The sequence below is a fragment of the Microtus oregoni genome, unplaced genomic scaffold (assembly GCF_018167655.1).
Source record: "Microtus oregoni isolate MIOR12 unplaced genomic scaffold, Mior012 000030F_ref0000283, whole genome shotgun sequence".
NCBI classification, from domain to species: Eukaryota; Metazoa; Chordata; class Mammalia; order Rodentia; family Cricetidae; genus Microtus; species Microtus oregoni.
The window spans coordinates 2,287,430-2,312,543 of NW_024543089.1; the positions used below are offsets into that span (position 1 = coordinate 2,287,430).

Below are 25,114 nucleotides of genomic sequence, written 5' to 3' on the forward strand. Positions count from 1 at the left end.
AGCAACTAGAAAACATCTTCAAAAGAGTGAGAGTGTTGCATCTTCTGCAAATGCAAATCGTGAAGGAATCTAGTGCCACTGTCTTGAGCAACTGCCATCCTCACCGTAGCATCCTCACCGTGCTGGACTCCATTTCAGAACACCTTTTCACTGCTAGACAATGTCTGCATGAACATTTTCTCTGTTATGTGTCATTTTGGGCTGGTTTGGTTTCTTCCCAAATGTGGAATATTTTTAGTGTCATGGTTTTACTCTAGACATTTTATATAAAAATAAAAATGATCATACTGTTTTGAATACCTATCTGGGAATAAAGTTCTGGTTTCCACGCAGTTTCATCTGTTCTGGAAAACATGGGGTAGGTTAGGAATGCTCTCTGATACACTGTTGGAGAGAAGATGAGTCTCCTAGAAGTTTTCCCAAGTCCATAACCAGAACATCCAATATAGTCTCCAAAAGGCCCTGATTCTGAGCCCTTATCCAGTGACTATTTTTTATACTCTTGTTGGCTGGAACAAGAGTTGCCATGAGGGGCCCACAGGATGCTATTTTTGCCCTCCAGAAGTCTTCTTTCCTTACTTACAGATTCCAAATTTCACCTAAGCAGCATGACCCAGAATAGCCAGAAGCAGCAGTTGCACCGAGGATGGCTGATGCTGCCATTTCCTAGTACTTCCTTCGTGGTCATCATGAAGGACGTTTTCCTTTAGCTGTAAAATAAAAGCACAGAGGCAAAGAACCAGAAAGAACTCATCTAACTCCTCAAAGACTGTAGAAATAGGATTCTTAACTTTCAAATATATCCCAGGTCCAAGGCTAGAAAAATTATTGGTAAATTTCTCTTCTTCATTTATCCAAGCTTAACATTCTTTCATACACAGGATGTGATAACACTGCCATTTGAATGTTCATTTTTTTTTTTGATTCACTGTAGGCCCTCAGAATCATTTATTTTCTTTTAGGTCAAGAACATCAATAATGCTAATGAGTTCCTACTTTTGTCTTTATAATGCTACACAGGACTTGTTTGCTTTAGACCTGGAACTTTACAGGTACAGTGGTGTAAATATGACTGGATTTCGGTTGCTGAATATTGACAGCCCTCATGTGTCATCTGTCATTGAGAAGTGGTCCATGGAGAGGTTGCAGGCCCCACCCAGACCTGAGACTGGCCTTCTGGACGGCATGATGACAGTGAGTAGTTTTATTTCCTTTAAAAAATAAGTTTTATTTATTTATTGCTGGAGAATTTCATGTAAGTGTGGAATCTGTTTCATCAAATTCATCCAGACTCCCTTTGTTCCACCCCAAAGTTTCAGAGCACTGTGGAAAAGGGTATGGGTGTGGGCAGAAAGATTGTAAAAGACAGCATGTAATTTTAATGAAATCTCATGATTACATTTTAGCTGTATAGAGGTAAAGTTAAGCATCTACTATGCTTTCAATAGTGTATAATAACATATACTTAATGTTATTATATTACATACCTTGAGAATGTTCAAGAGAGAAGGAAAGATGATTGTTAGACATTTTCAATCTTGCGTCTGGCTATTATCAGAAGCTGTAATCTTTGCATTTCCAATTGCATTTGTCAAAAAAAAAACTTAAGTTGCTATCATCATTGTTCAAATAAAGAGAGAGCAAGAACAGAAGAAAGGGTAAGGAAAGAGTGTTCACCCGTAGGGGTGTGTCTCTGCGGACGAGTGCAAAGGAGTGAGAAACATCCTGTTCACAGTCATTATCCAGAACTAGTCTGCAGAAGCAGGTACAGACAAACACCAGATCTCCATGTGGCCGGTGGGGTCACATCCTGACTATCTCAACTTCACATGGGCACCCTTCTGCAGACGCTGGCCGTGCTTAACTCCAGTAAAATGTCACTCCTGACACCGACGGCAAAAGAGTCAGAGGTAGTTGCCTGAACAGAAACTTGCAAACTGCCTCATAGAGATCCTTGAGGAAGCATCATTTGTCTCATGCTGTCAAATGTATCTACACTTGCTTTATATCTCTAATGAGGCTCCCTGGGTGAAGAAAATAGAAGGAAATAATAATAATAAAAAAAACCTTGCTTCCTTTGTAAGAACAGTGCTACAAAGGGGAGAGATATTGGGAACGCAAGCAGGGAATAGCATTCTAAATTGGTGTAATATTTCACTCTCTGTTCCCATCATCCAGAGAAGCATTCTTGCTTTTAAGATGCAATTTACTGATAACTGAAAGGTATCATCTCAGTGAAAAATGAACTTAGAACTTCCTTTTTCATTTTCCTGTGAGGAACAAGTGAAATGGAGGAAATAAATGAATGAATTAAATGGTTCTGGGTGGTTCTGTGTTCAGAGCCCCTGACTGTTTTGCAAGCCTGAAATAACTCTTAAAACACACAGTGATCTGAGAGGTAATGACGGAATGTTCTTGGGCATAAATGAGTCTTCTGCCATTTGAAACATTGCGCATTGAAGCCAATACCCAGAGAAAAGCTAGACTTCAGAAAAGCAAGGGGACTGTCACCTCCCTGGTTCCAGCAAGATTTCTATCCCAGGATGATCTAGCTCTCCCATAAGTCTTTCCAGTGCCCACTGTGCAACTCTAGGCAGTAAGAGTTGGAAGCTATTCTCATATTAGTAATGTCATAGCTTCTTGCCAAACTTTGAATATCCTTCACAAGAATGGCTTAATTTACCGAAAACAAAAGTTTCAGTCTGTTCAATTATATGGAGCTGACAGAATGATGATTTTTATATATTGAGCAAGTTGAAAACCATGGAACAAGGAAGATAGAGCCATAAAGTTTTCACAGAGTCAGGCTGGCATAAGATAAATTTTCTCCCCAGTGTTGTTGCCAGTCACCTGAGCTAACAACAGCCCATGGGGCTGGAAGAATGTTAAAGCTGGGACCTTATTTAAATAAGATGCCATGATCTGTCCAAAAAACAGATGGACAATAGGTTTGAGAAATTCTTGTATTTCTATCATTATTTTATTAATAATAATAAAAGAAGAATTATGGTTTGAGAGATAACTCAGTATTTGTTTCTTCTGAACACATCTGCGATGAACTGAGTTTGAATCTCCAGAAGTCACATAGATTCAGGGACGGTAGCATGGATCTGAATTCTCCTACAGTGAACTGGGAAGGGAAAACTAGAATTCTCAGAGACTCCTGGGCTATGTTAGAGCTCATTGCTCAGACAACAACAACAGAAAGAAAAAGGAAACAGTTTCAAACAGGGTAGAAGGTAAGAACAAACATTGGTGGTTGTCCTCCTCCTTTACATCTGTACTGTATGTAATACACACACACACACACACACACACACACACACACACACACACGCCTCCTACTCACAAAATGTTATTTTATGAAAAAAAAATGAGAATTTATAAAACCAGGAGAGTGTTTCAGTGGAATGCTGTAGAATCAATTCCAATAACTATGACAGGGCTTGTCAATAAGAGTAAACAACAGTGATATAACACAGCACCTTCCTGTACTGATGTTTCATTTGTATTTTAATAAATGAAGCTTGCCTGAAGCTCAGAGAGAAAAACAGCTGCACTGCTCAGTCTTACAGAGCAGGCAGTGGGAAGTAGTGGTGCATGCCTTTAATCCCAGCTCTAGAGAAGAATATAAAATGGGAGGAGACAGCTCTCAGGCTCGTCTCATTTTGAGATTCCTGGAGGCAGGATCACCATTTAAAGAAAGCTTTACTAACTATGCATTTGATAAAATAATTTATTCAGAAGATAAATTTAATTAAGATCATACCAAAACAAAAGAGGTTTAAATGAAGAATATTCATATAGTCCCAAAACATTTCTCTGGAAAGCCAAAGTTCTTACAAGTAAAAAGCATGGCTTATTAATGAAGATGGAGGTTATTCTCAAATAATAAATTATTATAAACTAATAATTTATAAACTACTAATAATATTAATAGTAAGGACACTGGTTAGTTTTAACTGTCAACTTGGCACAACCTAGAGTTATCTGGGAAGAGAAGCTTAAAGAGGAATTTTTAGCTCAAGCTGGTCTGTGGCATGTATAAAGGGGATATTCTTGACTGTTAATTGATGATGGAAAGCCCAGCCCATTGTGGGCAACACCATTTTCTATGCAAAGATATTATGCAAAAGAAAACTAAAAAGGTAGCTGAATAAGCAAAAAAGAAGGCATAGATCCACACATTAATTCTCGCTCTGCTCTTGGTTTGTGGAAGTGATCCTCATTGTTATTGCCTTGACTTCCCCAAGACAATGATCTGTATCCTGGAACTGTAAATAAATTGCAATTTCAGGATATTTATCACAACAACAGAAAAGCCACTAGAACAATAAGTAATTATAAATAATCCCATTGATATAACAGAATTGTGTTCTCTAAAATCATCTGTTTCATCCTGGCGTTCTCCTGGATGCCTGTATCCACCATAGTCACTTTCTTACATGTGCCACATATATTTATAGATTCTAGGTGTGAGCAGGCAAGAATTAGAAAATAATATCACAAGGAAAGTGTGTTTTGATTACCTGTTGACTTATCCATTTTTAAGACAATTTATTAAAGTTTTTCTTAGAATTTTGTTCACTAAAACAGCTTCAAGGAGTGTCATCATATATGTCAAAACACATCTATATCTGAAAATAGAGAAGTCAGTCACACACAAATTCAATTTGGTTGAATTTAGATTTAAACACAGATACAATTAAAGAAAGAAAAACAAGCTTTAAGAATCGAGCTAAGAAAACTGTTGCTTGGCTCGGTTCAAAACAGCGAAAAGCACTAGTCAAAAACATCTGAAGATTTTTTAAAAAGTATTTTGTCCCATCTGGAGTGTTAATTAGCATAGCTAAACTCTAGAATGGTTTTCGTAAAGTCTACTTTGCTTCTTTTTGCTTTTGTACATTTTTCCCCGAGTACTATGGGCTCATTCAAATGATAGTTTTGTATTGATGGGGAGATGGAATGGCTCACTTTCAGCATGATTTTTCTCTGATCATAGAGCATGATGATATGCATTACTTATCGTTCTGTTGCTGAGATAAATCAAAATAACCAAGGGCAACTTAAGGAGTAACGAGTCTATTTGTGCTTACCCTTTTAGACAGACAGTCAATAATGGCGGGGGAGGGGTGGCAACAGACTGCTGAGGCAGGAAGACAGGGAGAGATCACATCTTCAACTGCAAACCCCAAACAAAGGGAGTGGACAGCACCACCAACTGTGGACCCAAATACCCGAGCCTATGGAGAACATTCGTCATTCAAATATAAACATGGCGTGTGATTCGGTAACACCAAGGAGACGGAAGCCACTGAGCCCTATCTGTCATTTTCCTTCCTGGTTCACAAATGCACTCCTAATGGGAGGCAGAGTGGAGATTGTCACTCTACTCTCTTACATATAATAGTTCTGCAATTGTGGTCCACAGGAAAGATGTCTTTGGAGATCCACTTTGAATCTTCACAGAGACTCCTGAGATAAAAGATAGCAGCCTACAGGATTAACAGAAAAGGCAACATTTTTCTTAACAAAGGGAACCAGAGTTTCGGTCCTGGCTATGTTCCCAGAGAAAGTGGCCTCTCTACATCAATTTATTGCTCCGTAACTCTGTATAATACCCACATAGTGTCATTCCACTAAGCAATTTAGACAGCATACACACCCCTATGATATAGGGATGAATTTGCTTATCACGCTGCTTTAGTCAGTGAGAAAACAAAGGACATTCTGACAGGCAAAGTGTAATCAACCTTTATTCTACCCCACTGACAGACAATAAAAATCTTGAGATTATAAAGAGTGTTTTATCAACTGAAGTGTTAATTAATACATCAAAAGTTTGCCTTCTTGAGAAACTAGAGCAGGAGAATTACTGTATTATTTATTTATTTTCTTATTTATGCATGAGAGACACATTCTTTATGCCAGTTGCCCAGGGTGAGTCCTTATCTGATACTTCTGTGACATGGGGTGACCAAAGGCCTTTTCCAGTGTGTTTGCTTGCTCTGTTTGTAACCTCTTTCCTCTCTTTCTCCTGGTCTCTATCTAAAGCCAGCACTCACTGAGGTTCAAATGATGGCGCCCACACTGCCAAACCTTCAGTGGACCTTCTGGGATTTCTCTCCTAACTACTGAATTTTAAGACTGCTTGTGCTGGTCTTTTTTGCCACCTCCTCAAACCCATTCGCAAATTTCACTCACCAACAGGGCATTCTGCCTGCTATGTGCTCCAGGGCAATGTAAAGGAGCAATGCTTCCTCCAGCACTAGCGTTTCCTAGGTGACAGCATTGCTTCCACGAGGGTGCTCCCTCAGCAGAGTTCCCATAGACTATTTCCCCAATCCCTGACTTACCTATTACAACCGTTTCCAAATTTAGAGAGTAATGAGAAACCTATGCTTCTTCTCCATTTGTTCTCCAAAAACCAGGTTTCTTCCCAGCCTCACAACTGGGAAGATAGTATGCCAGTTGTCCTTATCTCTGTGGTGATGGGGCATCTCATTGGTTTGTTTGGTCAATTACCACCACGTCCTAATACTTCACTATTTGCACAAGGAATACAGAACCCAAATAAGATGTCAAATTTGCAGTAACAGCTTATTACAGGAAAAGAAATAAAAATAAAATCAACAAGGGCAATTTTCACACAGGGTAGAGCCCTGACAGGCCTGGGTTTCTAGGTGTTTTATTCTGTTGAAGCTCACTAGAAATTGCTTGACTCACAGCAATGATATGTTACTATACCTGTGAAGTGTTGCCAATCAGGAAACGACCCAAACACACACAGCACTCACATAACTGACCTTGCTCTCCTGCCCATCCAGACCTCAATTGATGCAGCATAGCCCAGCATCCGCGAACAAACGGTGACATTTGCCACAATCACATTTTAGCATAAATATTTCATAACCCCAGACTGCAGAAATACAAACACATTCTCTTCTAAAAATTTAGTTCAAGATGTTTTCCCCCAAACCAGTCATGGACCAGTACTTTTTTTTTGGAATGTGCAGAACTTTATCACCTCAAACCCCCTGAGTTAACCCCCTTACAGAAAATTATTCTAATAACCAAAACATTATATATTTGCTGGGGAATATGTGTGTGTGTGTGTGTGTGTGTGTGTGTGTGTGTGTGTGTGTGTGCCAGAGGTGGGAAAGAAGAAGGTGAAATAGTGTCTCCTGCACATTACTGGGGCTATTATGGAACTCATGAATTTACAGTAATTGTAACTACCCAAGCAATGCTTGTCCAAAATCAAGCCAGTTGGTCTTCTAACATGAATAGGTTTATGAGGCTCTGCCTTATTTGAGAGTATGTTGACAGTTTATGGCTACTCAGGGGAGGAAGTCATCAATTTTCTCCAGGCATTTGGCTCATCATAGGTTGCCAGTGGTTCAATGTATGACCCTACACCCATGATCATATGAACAACATTAACTGGACTCAATGAATTGTAAAAAAAGGAACAAAAGTTTATGAAATTGGGACAGAGAGATGGAAGGTCTGAACAAATCTGAAGAGGTTAGTGTGGGGTAGGTATGACCAAAATACACTGTATATATGTATAAAATTCTAAAAGAATAGATAAACTAATTTTTAAATATTTCATAATTGGAAGACTATATCATTCATAAACAAGATGCTTATGATGCTGGCATGTAGTATATGGCCTTGGATTTTAGCCTTTATCAAACTACTATTGTGATCATTAAATAACTGGACAAGGTGGGACCAGAGTTCGTACCACCAACTTTAAGGATCCGAATGCTGGCTTTCTAGACACCATTTAATCTCTTAATTTTATTTCCATGAAGAAGTAAAGGGATGATAAAAGTTCCTTGTTTCCCAAGGATTCTGAACAAGGCCAGATGTATAATCAGCACTCAATAAATGTCCACTGTTACTACTGATTCCACTTTACAAAGTAACCTGCCTATACTCACTTTCTCCCAATTGAACCAAATAAAGATAGAAGAATGGTGAAGAACATGGGTGCTAACTTGAAGCAAGCAGGGGGCTAAACTCTGTCCCTGTAAGTGATTAGCAGAGTAGATGTGTACCAGCTAATTTCCACAAGACTCAGTTTTATCATCAACAAAATGGATTATATAAATCATTAATCAATCAAAAAATTAAGCTTAACAGTTTCCAGTGCCACTACCATCAACCTCACGTCTCTGTGTCAAGTATATAAGCAAAATGATTTATGTTAAATCTTAGTATTATATAGTCATTACAAAAATGGACTATGTTTTAATACATGAATCAGTAATAATTTATTCTGTAAATGTTTAGTGAACTGTTTCTATATTATGAACTGTGCTTAGGTACTAAATGCTGAATTTGAACAGTTTCTGCTTTTAAAAAAATCACATTGTTAGCTGGGCGGTCATGTTACACACCTTTAATCCCAGCACTCAGGAGTCAGAGGCAGGCGGATATACAAAAACTAACTCCAGGAAGACTCCAAAGATACAATGAGAAATCCTTTCTCAAAAAAACAAAAACAAATCCACATTGTTTCTAATCAAGTGATGAGTATTCAAAACAATTTGACATTTCAATGACGGAGACTCAACGGAATAAAAAGCACCCATAATAAAGGTATCTCTTGCTTCAGAACTGTTGAGATGCAAGATATAGTGTCCATCACTTATGCTCTCTTTCCACCTGCATGAAAACATAATTAACAGCAAATATTGGATGAATCAACTAATTTCAGAAAACCACATGCAAAATTTTGCTAGAACCTGGATTCTAGGCTTAACTCTGTTAAGTTTCCAGCTATATACATATGTACTTCCATAAATCAATATTTTGCCTGAAGTCAGTTTTACATATAATAAGTAGCTTTATCTATATGTTCTGCTTACTTTGGAGAATTACTGAGAATTTCAAATGAGCTAATATATTTGAAGTTGCAAAGAAAGCCCTCAAGTAAAATATGAGGGTATTATGAGATTTTTATCCCCAAAACCACAGGGCAGTATATTTGACAAAATGCTATGAGTATTATATAAAATTTAGCAAGGGAGAAGAATTTTATGAGGAAAAGAAGGAAAAGATAACTATTCCAAAAGAGAATTAACTACTTCCAGTCTTTTTCATGGTAACTCATGAAAGCAAATGTAAATTATTCTGATCGCAGACCTGTACCTTACAGGGCTTCCCTGATCTAGCCATCGAATTTCATACCGTGAACTTTAACTTCCCTCCTCAAGTCTGATGAACACAAGTAACCTTAATAATAATACAATCACCTATTAGCTCTATTTGCTAGCAAGAATTTGTTTTCTCTGAAATACAAAACAAAGAAGAAGAGAGGAAAGAGGGAAGGAAGGAAGGAAGGAAGGAAGGAAGGAAGGGAGGAGGGAAGGAAGGAGGAAAAGAAGGAAGGAAGGAAGGAAGGAAGGAAGGAAGGAAGGAAGGAAAGGAGGAGGGAAGGAAGGAGGAAAAGAAGGAAGGAAGGAAGGAAGGAAGGAAAGGAGGAGGGAAGGAAGGAGGAAAAGAAGGAAGGAAGGAAGGAACGTGCTAAAAGGCAAGAGCTGATATTGAAATAATGAGACTTTAGTAGATTTGATCTCAAGGTAGTTACTTTAATACTAAGCTTAACATAGAAGACACTCCAAAAATGTTTCTGGAATAAAGTCTTTTATCATTGACCTGAGTTTCTATTTTGCTTTGTTTTTAAGAACTCAAAAACCAAACAGGATTCTAATTTATTCTGGAGTGTAAGCTTTTCTTTTGTAGAAAAACAGCAACCAGTGACTGAAAACTGTTTGGCTAAAGAACAAAAGGTCTTTAAGCACAGACAGCAAGGAAGGAATGGCAAATGCATGGGTAGAGGGAGGTAATAAAGATGAAACTGATGGCATGGTGCATATTTTTCTCCACAGACTGAAGCAGCTCTGATGTACGACGCTGTGTACATGGTAGCCATTGCTTCGCATCGAGCCTCACAGCTGACTGTCAGCTCCCTGCAGTGCCATCGACACAAACCGTGGCGCCTTGGGCCCAGATTTATGAACCTGATCAAAGAGGCAAGTGTACCTTCTTGTAGCTCATTTGCTTAGCGCCATTTAGCATGTCTTTTTGATGTGCTTCTGATGGCATGGTGATGCTAACGGAGAAACAGTCACTGTCAACTGGTCTTAGATCTCAAGGTCAGAAGCTTGCCTATGGGAACTATTCTGTATTTTACGTATTATGCTGCAATGCTCCAGCAAGCTACTAGATCCTGATACTACTAACTGTCTGTCATGTCAGCTGTGTTCCAATTATGACTGTTTCTCCACACATAAGAACTTAGAGGTATTGAATCCATAGGTATGTTAATTCCCACACTGTGGGTTCTTGATCTTCCACAGAGGCTAACCAAAGACCTCTTTATGGTAGAGCAATTTTTCCCCTTTGGTAACAAAAGAAAAAAGGGTGGTTCTATTGAAAACTTCTTCTTCTTCTAAAGGTTCTTAAGAGTAGAGGATATTTAGGAAGAGGCAGCTCTTTATTACTATCCAGGTATTAAAGGCTATACATACTTTATCTTGCTCTCTGGAGCAATTTAAATTCTCTTTCAAAGACCCTTCCAGGACTCTTAAAATATGTGTGCCTTTGGATTATCTTGGAGACCAGCAGGCACTTTTAGGTATTTGTGGACTTGGCAATATAAAATAAGACTCTTGAGAGCAAAAAATCTGACTGAGTAAGCACACAATCCATGACATGCTCTAGAATTTTCTCTGTGGGATACAGAAGGTGGTTCTCCAATGGAGACTATCTTCTTCCCTATCCAGACTGGAGAAAGTCAGAGATAATACACTAATTGAGAAGCATATGTGGGGATAGAATACAAATGGAGAAGGATCACTATAGACTAAGGAAAGCTAACAGTTTCGAATGGATCTCTGCTGATTTCCTTAAAACCCGCAGATCACCTCTCTGCTGTTCAATCTGCTTCCCCGTGCATGCTGAGTCCATAAACATAAGGAGCAGAAAAAGGATGTACATAAGAAATAAGACTCCAAGAGCCGAGAGAAGACAACTTGTAGTGCTGGGAATAGGATATCCACTTTCTGGTGCAAAGTCGCCGAGAGAAGAAAACTTGCAGTGCTGGGAATAGGGTATCCACTTTCTAGTGCAAAGCCTGCTCTTTTGAAGACTGAAGAAGAGTTCTTCTTTAAATTCTAGCTTATCTTTCCTATCCTATCCCCACCGACTGCTTAGCTATAACCCCCAGCTCTGCTAATGTTTATGAGCAATATAACCAAGATTAGATACTTAACCTTTCCGTGTCTGGAATTTTGATCTGAGAAATGGTAATAGGCCATCTACCTTCTCAGCATTATTGTACAGAAATTGAGTACTTTACTATTTGCAAAGAATAGTGAAGGGGTCCAGTAAGCATCTGAAATATTGGCTTCCCTTAGCATGAGAATGCACACTTATAATAGCCTCATTCAGTTTACTGAGGATGGTGCCAGGAATTCAAAACTGGCAACGACAACAGAGAAATCACAAATAGCTATGAAATGCAATACCCTCTCTGACAGCTACATAAACCTGACATACTGTGGCTAATAGAACACTGTCACGTGGCCTTCCCTTCTCCCTGTGCTCATCATAGTCACGTCCTGAATTGCCATCCTGATTGCCTTGATCTTTAACAAGAAAACATCTGGCTCCCCTTTATCTTAAGCCAGTGCAAGGAGAGGCAAAAACCATAAGGAAGCCTGAGATCAAACATTCAAAACCCTCCGAGCACCTTTTTACTCCCACTTCAATTACATAAGAAGGCAAAATTGCCAAGCTGCATTTAGGTATGTTTAAAACAATAATAAGTCCAAGAGAAGGGATGACATTGACAACAAGAACACATTTTCTATTTCTGTGCTAGGAAGAGCAACTCCCCACTCTCAAGATCCATGGCTGGGAGTGAAAGGAAGGCTATCAGGGGAGAATTCAAAAGTATTGACAGCAATGTTCCTATCCTCACGTTGACTCGTGGTATATGCTACCTTTGGCAGGGTGTTGATCCCTGCAGGGAGGATGGCATGATGGTAGGGTGGGGAACCAGGACTCATGCCCCAGGCTATTGGAAGACAGGTAGAGAGGGAATTCTGTGGTGAACTGAACATTAAACAGAAACATGCTGATGTTTCTTTGGCTGAGAACATCATCAAAGTTTGCATGTATCAGATTTCATTGTAAAACATGAAGTGAAGTCCTAGGTCCTAACACTTCCCCAGGTCAATTCCTAAAGTCATTTTCCATTTCTAGAGGATTTCTAGCCTGGGAAAACTGACTGGGAAATAATGAGAAGGGTGAGCACTGAACTTATGAAGTGATGCCAGCCTCCTCACGGAAGGTAAAGCTGCCAGGGCAGTAATCCCGACAAGTGCACAGCATTTTGAGTTAGGAAGCAGCTAAGATGAGTACCTTAAACTAACTTACCATTCAGTATGCGGGGCTGACAGTAGAGGGGGTGGGATCGATGACTATTTGGAACATGATGCTGCACATTCCAGAGTCCACTTCCTGGAAATGTGTTAAACAGATGTATACAGTAGAAGATGATAATGGCCTGCTCAACAAAACTTACTAGAATGTTGGTTTGTAGAGTGGTTGTATTGGCTTGCTCTTCTATTCCACTCAACAGAAGCAACTGAGGGGTGGAAAAGTTTTATTGCTTCCAGACAATAGTCTCTCGCTGGGGTGAAATTGGTGCAGAAACTCAGCAGGAACCTAGAGGCAGGAACTGAGGCAGAGACCACAGAGGTTGGCAGTTTACTGCTCACTCTTTCTGCCTCCTTCTTAAGCAACCTTATTATATAGCTTCAGAATTACCTGCCGTGAGCACCACCACCCACCTATAGTAGGCTGTGTCCTCCATGTCAATCACTGGTGAAGATAATTCCCCCAGACATGACCACCTACCAGTCTGATATGGATAATCCTTCAGTTGAGATGCCCTCTGTGATTTTTGGATGTTCCAAGCTGGCAAGAGAAACTAACAAGAACAATAATATTTGTGTGGTTCTGGGTATCAAACAGAGGGTTTCACGTATTCTAGACAAGTGTTCTGTCAATGAGCTATATCCCCAGTCCCTGCTCCACATAATATTAACTTTTCACAAGGGAGAACCCTCTCACCAAAGTGAAAACTGTGGTTTCTACCATCTACCAATATAAATTCTACCTGGCTGAGAAAAATCAGGTTTCACCTAAAGCTATCCCATAGCACAATATAAATGCTGTACCATTTAGCAGGATTGATAGGCTCTTAGTAACCTTGTTCTCAAAGCCCCATGGCATGTCTCTCATCCCCTACACTGTCGCTAACCCTTGTTGAATCTGTGACGTCTTCCTAAACATGCCATATATGCATGCTAAAATCCCTGGCTTCTTGTTGAATTGCCATATTTGTCAGGATCATGACTTACGTTCAATGCAAGCTGTAGCTCCTACTCTTCACCTACCTTCTGATCCTGACTCTTCGCCTACCTTCTGATCCTGACTTTCACCTCTCTTCCAACTGTAATTCTTCTGTCACATTTTTTTCTGCTTGTCTTTCTCGAAGCTGTGCATTTTTTCAGTCTCACCTCATTGGCTTTTGCACAAAGTACTCAAGAAAATTAAGCAGTATGTTGAAGATAAAAGGAGAATACATGCAACCTTCAGGCAAAATCAAGGGATGGTCTGTACTCAGTACATTAATGCGTCCATAAATATTTCATCAGAGACAAAGTATAGGCCAGACATGTTCTCTAGCACTGGTGACTCTGATACCATGCGTAGTGGTGGATCTTATAAATCTATCAACCTATTTATCTCTGAAATGGTGAACATAAATCTGAGATTAACTACAGTTTACTATCTGTACAAACTTAGTCATTTAACTTAACATTCTCACTTTCTTCTATAACATGGGGATAAAAATACTTCATATATTAATGTGAACTCTACACATATTACATAAAAAGCCTACCAAAATGTATGTTATATGGTCACTACCCAATAAAGGGTAACTGTCATCCAAATGGAAGGTTCTGTTAAAAATGTACATCAGTAAAACAGCTGTCATTCATCTAGTGCATTGTCCAACACACTGTGAGCTCTGTTTCTGTCATTGGTGCCATGATTATTATTGGGATCTAGGGTGAGAAGGTAGTTTGTATAAATATGGGTAAGACACTGTAATAGGGCTTCAGAGGGGCCTAGAAGCTGCGTATTTGAATCATGGGTGCTCAAATACAAAGAACTTAGGGATCTAGAGGACTCCCCCTGATAATCACACACATGATTACTCAGCAAAGTAAAAAGACCCTAAGCAATTAGCAATCAACTCAAGAGGCTCGTCGTTTTCAAGTCACTGTAGCAAACTATCACGAACCAGCTGGTGTGTGATCTGACTGCCAAGAGCATCTCAGTGCACTCATTGTGGGAACGGGTACACCAAGGCTTCCAGGAAGATTTCTCCAGTCACAAGTGCTGGGAAGAGCAGTAGCAAGGTACGGCACAAGACATCAGGGGATTGTGAACTATATTCAGAGTCCCAGGCCCTGGATTAAAACCGATGCAAGCCATTCGTCCACTGTCCCCATAAAATACCTGGAAACTTTGGGCATCCTCGGAAGTAGTCTGCCCTGGGCATGCTGCATCCCTCTTCCCTACTCACTCCCCTCATAGTTTCTCTTCTGGAATGTTAAGATAGCCTCTAACCAGGCTCTGTCTTCTGAGTTACAGCCCCTTTGTGGGGATACATATAAAACAGAAGTACATAATAGGTTTTCTACCATCTAGAAAGACACACCTGCTCTTGGCTTCCTGGTTCTACCATGCTGTTCTTCCTCTAGTGGAGACAGATGGATTTCTCTTGCTGATTTAAAACCTGCCTAATAATGCCCACTTTGTCCTGTCTCCTCAGACTTGAAAGCCTGTCTCTTAGTTGTCCCTTGGGCTAATTTTTACTCTGAACTCATTTTCTCTAGCTAGCCTCTTCAACTTGTGTTTCTAGGTGGTTCCCTCATTATGTCTCACAGTTCCTTCAGTGAAGTAATAAGGGCGGCGGAGGGGCTGTGTCCCCAACACCCCAGCCGCCTGCCCGGGTAGCTTATGCCCCGAAATAATTACACGGACACTGTATTCCTCCAAACACTGCCTAGCCCATTCTCTTCTAGGCTAATTCTCACATATTAATTTAGCCCACCTCTAATCATCTGTATGTAGCACCCCAAGGTGTGCTTACCGGGGAGATTCCAGCCTAGTCCATCCTGGGTCGGAGCTTCATCCCGGGAGCGGGGCATGGCGTCTCTCTCTGAGGCCTCTGCTCCCGAGAGAGCTGTGGAGTCTCTGAGCTCACTTCCTCTTCCTCCCAGCGTTCTGTTCTGTTTACTCCTCCCACCTATCCTCTAACCAATAAAATGGGCCAGGGCAGTGCCTTTATTAGCCAATGACCTTCCTCCATCATTTCCCCTTTTTCAGTTTAAACAAAAAAAAAAGGCTTTAACATAGCAAAATTACATATAATAAAACAGTTATCAAGTAAAAGTTACAATAATCTTTATCATAACTAAGGAAAACTATAACTATAACTAACTATTCTTAACTCCATCAAAGACTCAAGAAAGATATAATATTACCTAAGTAAACAAGAACTAAGAAACTTCAAACTCTAGAAATGACAAAGACATCTCGCTGCCTGGACAGTCACCCAAAGTTCTTTTGTACCGTTGGGGCATCCATCTTCAGCCTTCAGGCCCATGGTATCCAGCAGACATTTCCATAAAGCAGGAAAATTCAAAGTCAGTTCAGTCACTATCTGTTGGGTCCTGCAGAATGTCTCGCAGACTCTTTCAAAATGAATCAGGAACCCCGAAAGATCATCTCACCTTAGGCAAGTTCAGTAGTCCTCTCTCTGCAGGTTCTCTGTGTCCAGTTTATGCAATAGTCCAGGCAAGAGCAGTTTCTTGCCCAAATGGCTATCAAAACTCCATAACGAGCCTCTTCGATGCCCATCTTCCTCTTGAAGTAGATTGGTGCTGCCAGGAGCAGAGTGTCTCATTGTTATGAAAAGTCCTCAGTTATTAAAACATTAAATGTCCTATTCTGTAATCTTTGAAAGACATGAAGAATGTCTATCTAAAATATATCTCTATATATCTAGAAAATCTAACTAACATGACTACAATTATCGATGATTGTCCATTAACAACCTATATTTCTTAATTATACAGTACATATTTAAATGAACTACACAATCACAATACCTTAATCAAAATCAGAAACACTTATACCTATAACAAAATTGACCTTAAATCTCTATCAATAAAGCAAAATCTATACTAATGTAAATTATTCATATCTATATCATATCCCCCTTTAAATGTAAAAGAACATTTATAAACATTTTTTGGGAATATGGGCGCAGTTATTTCTCTCCAAACTGCTTCCTGCTGAATGGGGGCGTCGTTAATTAGGTCTTTCATGGCATAACCTGTGTGCTAGTTTCATCTCAGTTGGCAGTTGAGCGAAGCAATTTTTTGAAGGTGTTCACTGCAACCCTTCAGGAGGGCGTGGTCCATCATACCAAAACGGAATAGAAGAAATGAACAGCGTCTCATCCTCTGTGAAAACAAAATAAGAAACTCCTTTCCAAAGCATCATGTCCTTAGATCCAAATTTCAAAGTCAAGGCATTTTCAAAATATCTATGTTGGATTAGTTCAGCAGCATTTATAAATAAATATCTTTTAGCAGCTGTTGCTCCTTCCTCAGCATTCAAACAATTCAAAGAGAGCATAATAACATACAGTATCAAAATTCTCTGTTTATTTTCCATCTTTGTACAGCTTTGTTTTAACCTCTATTTCGTTTATTTTTACTTTTAACTTTTTGCTTTTTGAGACAGGTTCTCTGTATCTTTGACCTGAAGTAACTCTGTAGACCAGGCTGTCCTTGAGCTCTCAGAGATCCGCCTGTCTCTGCCTTCCAGGCATTGGGATTAAAGGTGTAAACTACTACACCTTGAACTCACAGAGATCTGTTTGCCTCTGCCTTCTAGGCACTGGGATTAAAGGCGTGTGCTACCACACACAACAACTCTCTTCCTTTTTTTTTTTATAACTTTAAGAACTTTAAATTTTAGTCTGCATATATTTTTAACACACTTCAAACCATTTAGAAATTTTCTTTGTCTTTGAAGCTCTCTTTACTGTATATCTCTCTTTTTCTGACCACACGAGCCTTTAAATTACTGAGCAATATGGGTAGGATTAAAGGCGTGGATTTGCCAGCTAGATCCAGTCCATTCCTTAGCTTTGCAGCCTCATGGCTGAGGTACCGGCCAGAGCCGCATTCAGTGCCACAAGACTACAGTGTTTCAATGTCCCTGTCAGCAGGCGAGCTTAAGCAGCCTGTACTTGCAAACTGCACGAACTGCCTGTGTAAAAGAGTCAGAGTTTGCCCTGGCAGGACAGCCCAGAAAGCCGGCATTTTTAAACGGCACAGCTTTTTTCCTGCTATGGCTGAAAACCGAATAGCATGTGTTCAGCTTTTCGTCAACACCGTTTAAGTGTTTCATGGCAGGACCTCTTAATGAGCTGCAGGCTTTGCAGCTAAAGCTGAGTCAGGAAGCCTCTCTTAGATGAGGCACTTGCTTGCCTCTAGCAAGCAGAGTAGAACCGAGAAATTGCTGCTACCAAGAAACCAGGCACAATGCTTTCATTTTGTTCTAGAATTACTTCCCAAGCTGTCTCAGGCTTTATGTGGAAGCAGTTGCCCATGTGGGCGCCATACTTCAGCTCTCAGTGTTAGCTTTTAACACATGTCATTCAAGCACTGTACAACCTTTCCCTAGGACAAGGACAAAAATCACAACATGGCAGCCGTTTAAAAGATGTTTGCTGAGCTGAACCTAGGAAATTAAATTCTACTAAACTCTTAGTAATTTTTTCTGAATTAATATTTCAACTTAAACTATAGAACAAGTGCCTTAATTGATCTCTTCTAAAATAGATTTACTATACAAGAATGAAATTTATTTCCAAATGACTATATATTATATATAATATATATTAAATATATAATATGGGGTGTCACTGAGAATTGCATAAAACTTGGGCAGATTTTTTGTCACTGTTTTGCTGTGAACATTTTCTTTTGATGGAATAAAATTTATAGTTTAAATATATAAACTTAACATTTAAGTTTATATATTTAAAAAACGTTTGATTTTTGAGACAGGGTTTCTCTGTAGCTTTATTTGGTTCCTGTCCTGGAACTAGCTCTTGTAGACCAGGCTGGCCTCAAACTCACAGAGATCCGCCTGCCTCTGCCTCCTGAGTGCTTGGGATTAAAGGCATGCGCCACCACCACCCAGCTTAAGTTCGAATTTTTAAAAGTGAAAAAGTAAAAGATGACTTTTTTTTTTAAACCAAATGACCTGTGGATGCCTCAATATTGATTTGTGACTTGGACTTTTTCTTTATTTACTTGGTGCTTTATATGAGAACTGGGTAAAAGTTGGGCTCTTTGAATAATTGATAGTTTAGAAGATAGCTAAGCAGATAAAGAATTTGTCCCAATGAGTAGGGGCCAAAGTTATGCTCCTCACATCCCATATACGAGTTGGGCATGTGTAACAGTCACCCAGAATCCCAGCACTCGAGAGACATATTCAGTAGTTATGTGCAGGGCAAGCTGGGTGGCTAGACTAGGCAGAACTGGGAAAACTCCATGTTCAGTGAGAGATCCTGCCTCAGCCAATGCAGTGGAAAGTGAGCAAGCAGATACACAAAGTAAACTTTGAGCTTCCATACACAAGTACACACACACACACACCAACATGGACTTGTCCACAGAAATGCGAACATGACTGCACACACACAAACACACTCAAAATAAAACATTGAAGTAAACCCTGCTATGCTTATATTCTACTATATCTACAAAGGAACACTTTTTATACGTCACTTGTTTTTGCTGATCAGAACAAGATTCCCACAGATGATCCCAATAGCATTGGGTCTGGTCCACAAATTCTGTCAAATTTCTACTTTTGGGGAAACACTTCCATTTTCATTTATTGAAAACTTTGGCAGTTTTATGTCTCACTTTTCAGCATAGCCACCTCATTTGCATCATATCAATGATAACCATTTCTCTCAGCCCTCACATTTAGGATATCTACCACTAAAGAAACACTATGTATTTCCAGTCTTTCTGCTATTAAGAAATCTAGATGGATAAAAATTCACCTTTATAGTTTACAGTTTTTTCCACTTACATGCATATATGCATCATTTTATATGTAAGTTTTTCAATTTGTGGTGGTATAATGAAATACTTGATAGTGGATATTTTTAAAGAATAGATGTGCACTTTTAATAGCTCTGCAGTCTGAGTAGTCAGTGTCATTGGTATTTGATACATATTGAGGATCTCTTTGACTGTGTCCTCACATAGCATAAGAGAGAAAGAGTAAACATAGACCAGTTAGTCGGTCCCAGCTCCTTCATAAGAGTGCCAAGCATCTGCTAAAACCATCCTCTTACTATTGCTCACAAGTGGACTGAGTTTCAGTGTGAATTTGGAAGAGAGACAACCATAGCAATCACCATGGTGACTAGATAGTTGTCCCTGAAGTATCTGGTTATTGGCCATGTGGACAAAAACCCATCAGAAATATGGAAAAGAATCAGAAGAAGGTGAAAGATACTGCCAGGTTAATGGGGAGGAGTTAATAAAGAACATGGGTCATACATTTCATCTGGGAATGTTGTCCAATACAACTAGAGAACTTTTTGCTCTACTAAATAGCCCTGCTTCTGAGAGCCTTTCTGGCTTGCTTATGCCCTCATGCACATGTGATATTTTTTTTTTGTTTTTCGTGTGTGTGTGTGTGTGTGTGTGTGGTCTGTTTTTGTGCACTTGTGTGTGTGCATGTTAATATGGGTGTGCACATCTGTAGCAGTTAACTACTGGGAACTTCCTCAATCACTTCCACCTTCACCTTCTGGCAGGATCTCTCACTGACCTAGAAGATTCTACTAACCTTGCTGCTAAAAAGATTCAAGGATCTTACCTCCCTCCCCACTCACAGTATTGAGGTCACAGATGCATGTTACCATTCCCAACTTCTTACCTAAATTTGGGGATGCAAAACTTAGGTCTTCGTGGCTGTACAACAATCTCTTTACCCACTCAGCCACCTCCTCCATCTTCTTTTGCTGCCTAGAGCATCATCAGGTATTGTAAAAGAGCTACTTGTTTGTTCACAGCTGCTCAGCCCTAAAATACTCACAAAGAAACTATATTATTTGAAATACTGCTTGGCCCATTAGCTCTAGATTCTTATTGGATAACTCTTACATATAAATTTAACCCATCTCCATTAATCTGTGTATCACCATGTGGCAGTGGCTTACCATGTAAAATTCCATCTCGCTCCGGCATGGATTCTATCTGACTCTGCCTCCTTTCTTCCAGCATTCAGTTTAGTTTTCCCCATCTACCTAAGTTCCACCCTGCTATAGGCCAAAGCGATTTCTTTATTCATTAACCAATAAAAGCAACACATAGACAGAAGGACCTCCCATACCACTTAGGTTCACTCTATTTAAATCCCATTTTCTCACCTGCTTTTGGATTCTCTTTCCTCACAAAACAATCTATACCTTATTGATAATCTATTCTAATTATTCTTCCATCTGTATCTTAGCTACTTCCACAGAATTTCCATGCTAAAGCTATTTAAGCAAACTAGAGGGTAAGATAAATTTTAAGATTCATATCCTGAAAAGTTGGCCCTAAAATAATTATTTATCATTGCATTTTGATTCCCAAGTAAAATCTATGGTGTCTGACAGTCTCTGGATTCTCAGGGCTAGCCCTAGATCTTGTTTGCTAGATCCACTCAACTTTTTCATTGTTGTTGACAGTTATCCAACTTTGTGATCATTCCCACCAAGTCCCAGCTCAATAGCCACTACTCTCATTATCAGTTTACCTCCAACTTCTTAGAGAAAAATGAGTCTAGCAGGTGTGAAGAACTTCAGTGTGAAAAGTCTTATTAGCCAAAGCTTTAGTTCATTCCCTTTCCTCATTCCAGATCCAGAGGTTAAGGCCTTGTGCTTGTTCCTTGGGGCTTTCCTGGGTTCGTGCTCCTCTGATCCTGTCTACCAGTAATGCACTTCCTACAGCTCCCTCTTCTGAGGACATTGAACTAAACTTATTGGTTTATTTCAGCAATCACATTTTCTAGAAAGTGTTTCAAATAACAACACAAACACACACATTTATCCTTTGGACTATTCTCCACAAGTACTGTATAAACATTTTTATTATTGATTCTGTGAAAATTTTATAAAACTTATTTTGGTCATATTCACACTGCTCACATAACTCATCCCAGATCAACTCTTCCTTCATTACATATTCAACATTATTGTTAAAGCCCACCAATTCCAATGTGTGCTGCCCATATTTTCTTGGGTGTGTGAGTACCAATTTGGCCATGGTTGACCTACCAAGAGCCAAATTCTTAAAGAAAACTAACACTCCCTTTTCCAGTAGTAATTAATTAACAATAGCCCATGGTTTGGGTAGACCTCTGTGTCCAACTGCCCTCTGCATGCTGGGAGTTCTGTGGCTTGAATTTATACATGTTTTCCATATGTTGTCACAATCACTGTGTGTTTATATATGCAACTGCCCTGCTGTATCTGGAAAATACTGGTTCTTTGTTATCCCCTCCCTCTTCCACAATGCCACATAAACCTTTACCACTAAATTTATAACATTTTATTATGGAAGTGTTTCTATGTGTCCTACACACTGAGTTTCTTAGAAATAGAACTTGTATGCTCAGAGCTGGAGCAATGGTTCAATGACTAAGAACACTTGTTCTGCAAGCATAAGCCCCTGTTCTACTTTTGTTTCTAATGCTATAAGGAATGAAGCATCCAGACAAAGAGTTCGTGTTGCTGTAAGGAATTAAACACCCAGGCAAAGAACAACATAAGAAAAGAAAGGTTATACTCCATACTGATGGACTTGAAGGCTATATAGTTCAAAAAACAACATGGGACCCAAGTTCAAATCTCTGGCACCCACATAAAAATTGGGCATGCCTGGGCATGTCAACCACTCCAGCACCAAGTTGGAGGTCAGACAAAAGTGGATCTGGGAAGCTTGGTACCAAGCCAGCCCAGCTGAAATGGCAAGCTTCTAGCTTAGTGGGAAACCCCATCTCAAGGCAGTAAGACAGAGAAGACAGAAATGACTGGGGCATGATACAAGACATTCTGCTCTGGCACCTTTATGCATTTGTTTGGCACTTGCACCCTCTACCTCTCCACACACTAAGCTTTGCCATATTCATTTTTCTTATGAAATAAAAGCTCTCATTCTGACAACAGTGGGTGTGGAATAACAGCAAAATAACTGACTGTTTCTTTAAATATGATCATACTAACTAGAGTGAAATATGAACTCAGCTCCACGTGGGAGCCATCTGTCCATCTTCTTATATAAATAACATATTGATTAGCTATAATAATAAGCTTCTTCCTGCAAAGGCAATTATTTGGTTAATATGATCCAAGTAATTTTCATATTTCAAGAGTGAATAATCTGATTTTCTGGGTTTTATTGATCACATCACCCAGATAATTAGACAAGCTGTCCATTCCTGTCCACTTCGAGCATATGAATGTCTCAGATTTGTGAACCCACTCACTTAACAAATTTGCCCGTACAAGAGCAGATTTATTTTATTTCAGAAGAGACACCGCTGTGTAACCCAGAGCCAGGAAACTAGGTTATGCCAAAGAAAATCCAGGTGCACATTATAAGATAAACCCTTAAAAAATAAAAATTAGTTTCCCCAGAGTGCATGGGAAAGATACAGTTAAAGTCAGCAGGTTTAGGATTGGAAATCAAATATTGGCAAGAAAAGTTGTTATATTTTTAAATTATGCAATGAACTGTGCAGGCTGTTATTGCAAGATAATGAGTTATAAACAACATGCATAATAGTTAAAATAATTATACATTGAGCAGATGGGAATATAGCAACTGCATCCTCTCAGTTCCTGAAATAGCCAATGCCCCGACAGGCGGTATAGTCCAAAGGTCCCATTTATCATTTCCTCTGTGGTCTGATGTCTATTTTTACTGCCATTGTTGTGTACTCTTCAGATTTGTTTTTATATGGCTTTTCTAGAACTGACATCAAATTGTTGGTGACTGGACACAGATGACATTGCTTAGAAGAAAATGAATTACCGATATTTGTCACTGTGTGGTACTCTGGGGACCTAGGCCAGACACTAATTGCACAGTGAGTCCATCAGGGCTGTGTGTCTACAGTAAGTGTAGAGTGGGCCTCCTTTAATTAAAATCAAATTGAATTACACGCAGTGTGCTACACATATTAACGCTTCCACACAGGAGTCAGAGCTAATTGTAGACAAATTCTTGAAATCTACAAAATGCCACCTTTCACTGGTCTCCTTTCACTGTCTCATATTCCCTACGGGTTCCTTTGGACTTGTGAGCTTTCCATAATTCTACATTAAACATTAGTAAAGTAAAACTTTTTAACTGAATGAATGATTATTTTAATTATCGAGTCAATACTTGGTGACTGGTGTCACCGACTTCATTCACGGGCCAAGACAGAATTTCTAGACTTGGAACTCATTCATAAATCCAAGTGTGTGTGTTGGGGGAAAACCTCCTTAAAGTAGGAATGAGATACAGAGCTGAGGTAGAGTCAAGACTGGCTGTCTCTCCACCTTCACCTTCACAGGCAACGTTGCCATCTTCGCTCCTGTTGTTGCTCACTGTAATCATGTGACCCCTTTTTAGGGACAATGTCCAAGAGGCAGCAGTTCCCCCAAGCCTGGCGTGGTGTCTTGCCTCTCCTTTGCTCTCACTGTCTAAAAGGGTGTGTCACATTTGAAAGGCTGCTCACGTCAGCCTTAGCATTCATAAATATTTGGAGTAACTGTCAAAGTCAAGTAACAGGATTCAACCTGTAAGTGCCTCTTTCTAGCAAGGAATTCATAACCTGAATCTGATGCCCAGACTCAGCACCGGGTAAAAGTGCACAGCTTCTCAGTTACTGTGGAAACAAGTCTGAGAACACTAAGAAATTTAATGAGGAAATAATAATTATTGAACAAGAGTAACTAGAGGCGGACGATGTTTCAGTGTCAAGTTCATTGCCTAGAGCCACAGTAAAACCAAACCATGAAGAAATGGCAGCAAATACAGTTCTGTAATGTTCGTGACCTGAGGTCATGATGAAGGCATCATGGTTATGGGGTGATGGGGGAGTGTCATATATCAATCTGTTGATTTCATTGGTTAAGCAATAAAGAAACTGCTAGGCCCATTTGATAGGCCCACCCTTAGGTGGGTGGAGTAAACAGAACGGAAGGCTGGGAGAAAGAAACTGAGTCAGGAAGTTGCCATGATTCTCCCAGTCCAGGCAGACGCAGGCTAAGATCATTCCTGGTAAGCCAGCTCTTGGGCTACATAGATTATTAGAAATGGGCTAGTCCAGGTGCAAGAGCTAGCCTAGAAGAGGCTAGATAGAAATGGGCCAAGCGGTGTTTAAAAGAATACAGTTTCCGGGGCTGGAGAGATGGCTCAGCGGTTAAGAGCATTGCCTGCTCTTCCAAAGGTCCTGAGTTCAATTCCCAGCAACCACATGGTGGCTCACAACCATCTGAAATGAGATCTGATGCCCTCTTCTGGCTGCAGACAGACAGAATATTGTATACATAATAAATAAATATATAAAAAAAAAGAATACAGTTTCCGTGTAATTATTTCGGGGCATAAGCCATGTGGGCGGCTGGGGTGCTGGGGACGCAGCCCCGCCGCTCTTATTACTACAATGGGGTCTTTGTTTGCTTGCTTACTTTTCTTCTACCACTCATTTGCTTGCTTCTGAGACCTGTCAGAAAGAATTTGCCCTAGCCCCCTTCCACTGCTGCTGGTATGTTGTAGGAGCCCTCTTGTTAGTTCCCAGCTGCCCAGACGCAAAATAACCACACAGAAACTGTATTGATTGAATCACTGCTTGGCCCACTAGCTCTAGC

General features: G+C 39.8%; 1 protein-coding gene across 7 annotated transcripts in view; it reads left to right on the top strand.

The window, feature by feature from the left end:
* Positions 1 to 25,114, top strand: part of Grik1 (glutamate ionotropic receptor kainate type subunit 1) — a 384,549-nt gene that overhangs the window by 277,845 nt on the left and 81,590 nt on the right. For all 7 annotated transcript variants that reach the window (XM_041678559.1, XM_041678562.1, XM_041678563.1 and 4 more), the window contains exons 6-7: positions 1,021 to 1,194; positions 9,903 to 10,046. In XM_041678559.1, the coding sequence (XP_041534493.1) occupies positions 1,021 to 1,194; positions 9,903 to 10,046 (318 nt within the window). The remainder of the gene's footprint in view (positions 1 to 1,020; positions 1,195 to 9,902; positions 10,047 to 25,114) is intronic.